The sequence below is a fragment of the Morone saxatilis genome, unplaced genomic scaffold, assembly GCF_004916995.1.
Source record: "Morone saxatilis isolate NCDOM2014 unplaced genomic scaffold, NCSU_SB_2.0 Contig16, whole genome shotgun sequence".
Classification (NCBI taxonomy): domain Eukaryota; kingdom Metazoa; phylum Chordata; class Actinopteri; family Moronidae; genus Morone; species Morone saxatilis.
In genome coordinates this window covers 1,613,037-1,613,270 of record NW_023339718.1, presented here as the reverse complement: position 1 = coordinate 1,613,270, position 234 = coordinate 1,613,037, and the positions used below count along the sequence as shown (strand labels likewise).

The 234-nt window shown below is 52.1% G+C and overlaps 1 protein-coding gene across 2 annotated transcripts in view; it reads right to left on the bottom strand.

Annotated features, from left to right (window-relative positions):
- ssh1a (slingshot protein phosphatase 1a) overlaps nucleotides 1-234 on the bottom strand; it is a 22,841-nt gene that overhangs the window by 3,645 nt on the left and 18,962 nt on the right. For both annotated transcript variants that reach the window (XM_035658680.1, XM_035658681.1), the window contains one exon: nucleotides 25-225. In XM_035658680.1, the coding sequence (XP_035514573.1) occupies nucleotides 25-225 (201 nt within the window). The remainder of the gene's footprint in view (nucleotides 1-24; nucleotides 226-234) is intronic.

Genomic DNA, 234 nt, shown 5'->3' with positions numbered 1-234 from the left:
ACACACACACACACAGGGCTGTACCTAGCATCCAGGATGCCCTCGTACTCAGCCAGTTGTCTCATGAAACCTGCGTTGGGTCGTGTGATGCTTCTCTTTTGCTTGACAAAGTTGTAAGCCTTCTCTAGCGACCAGCCATACTCCTTCATGGCGTAAGCAATGACGGTGGAAGCAGACCGACTGACACCCATCTTGCAGTGAACGAGACACTTGGAGTGGCTCTTTCTATGGGGG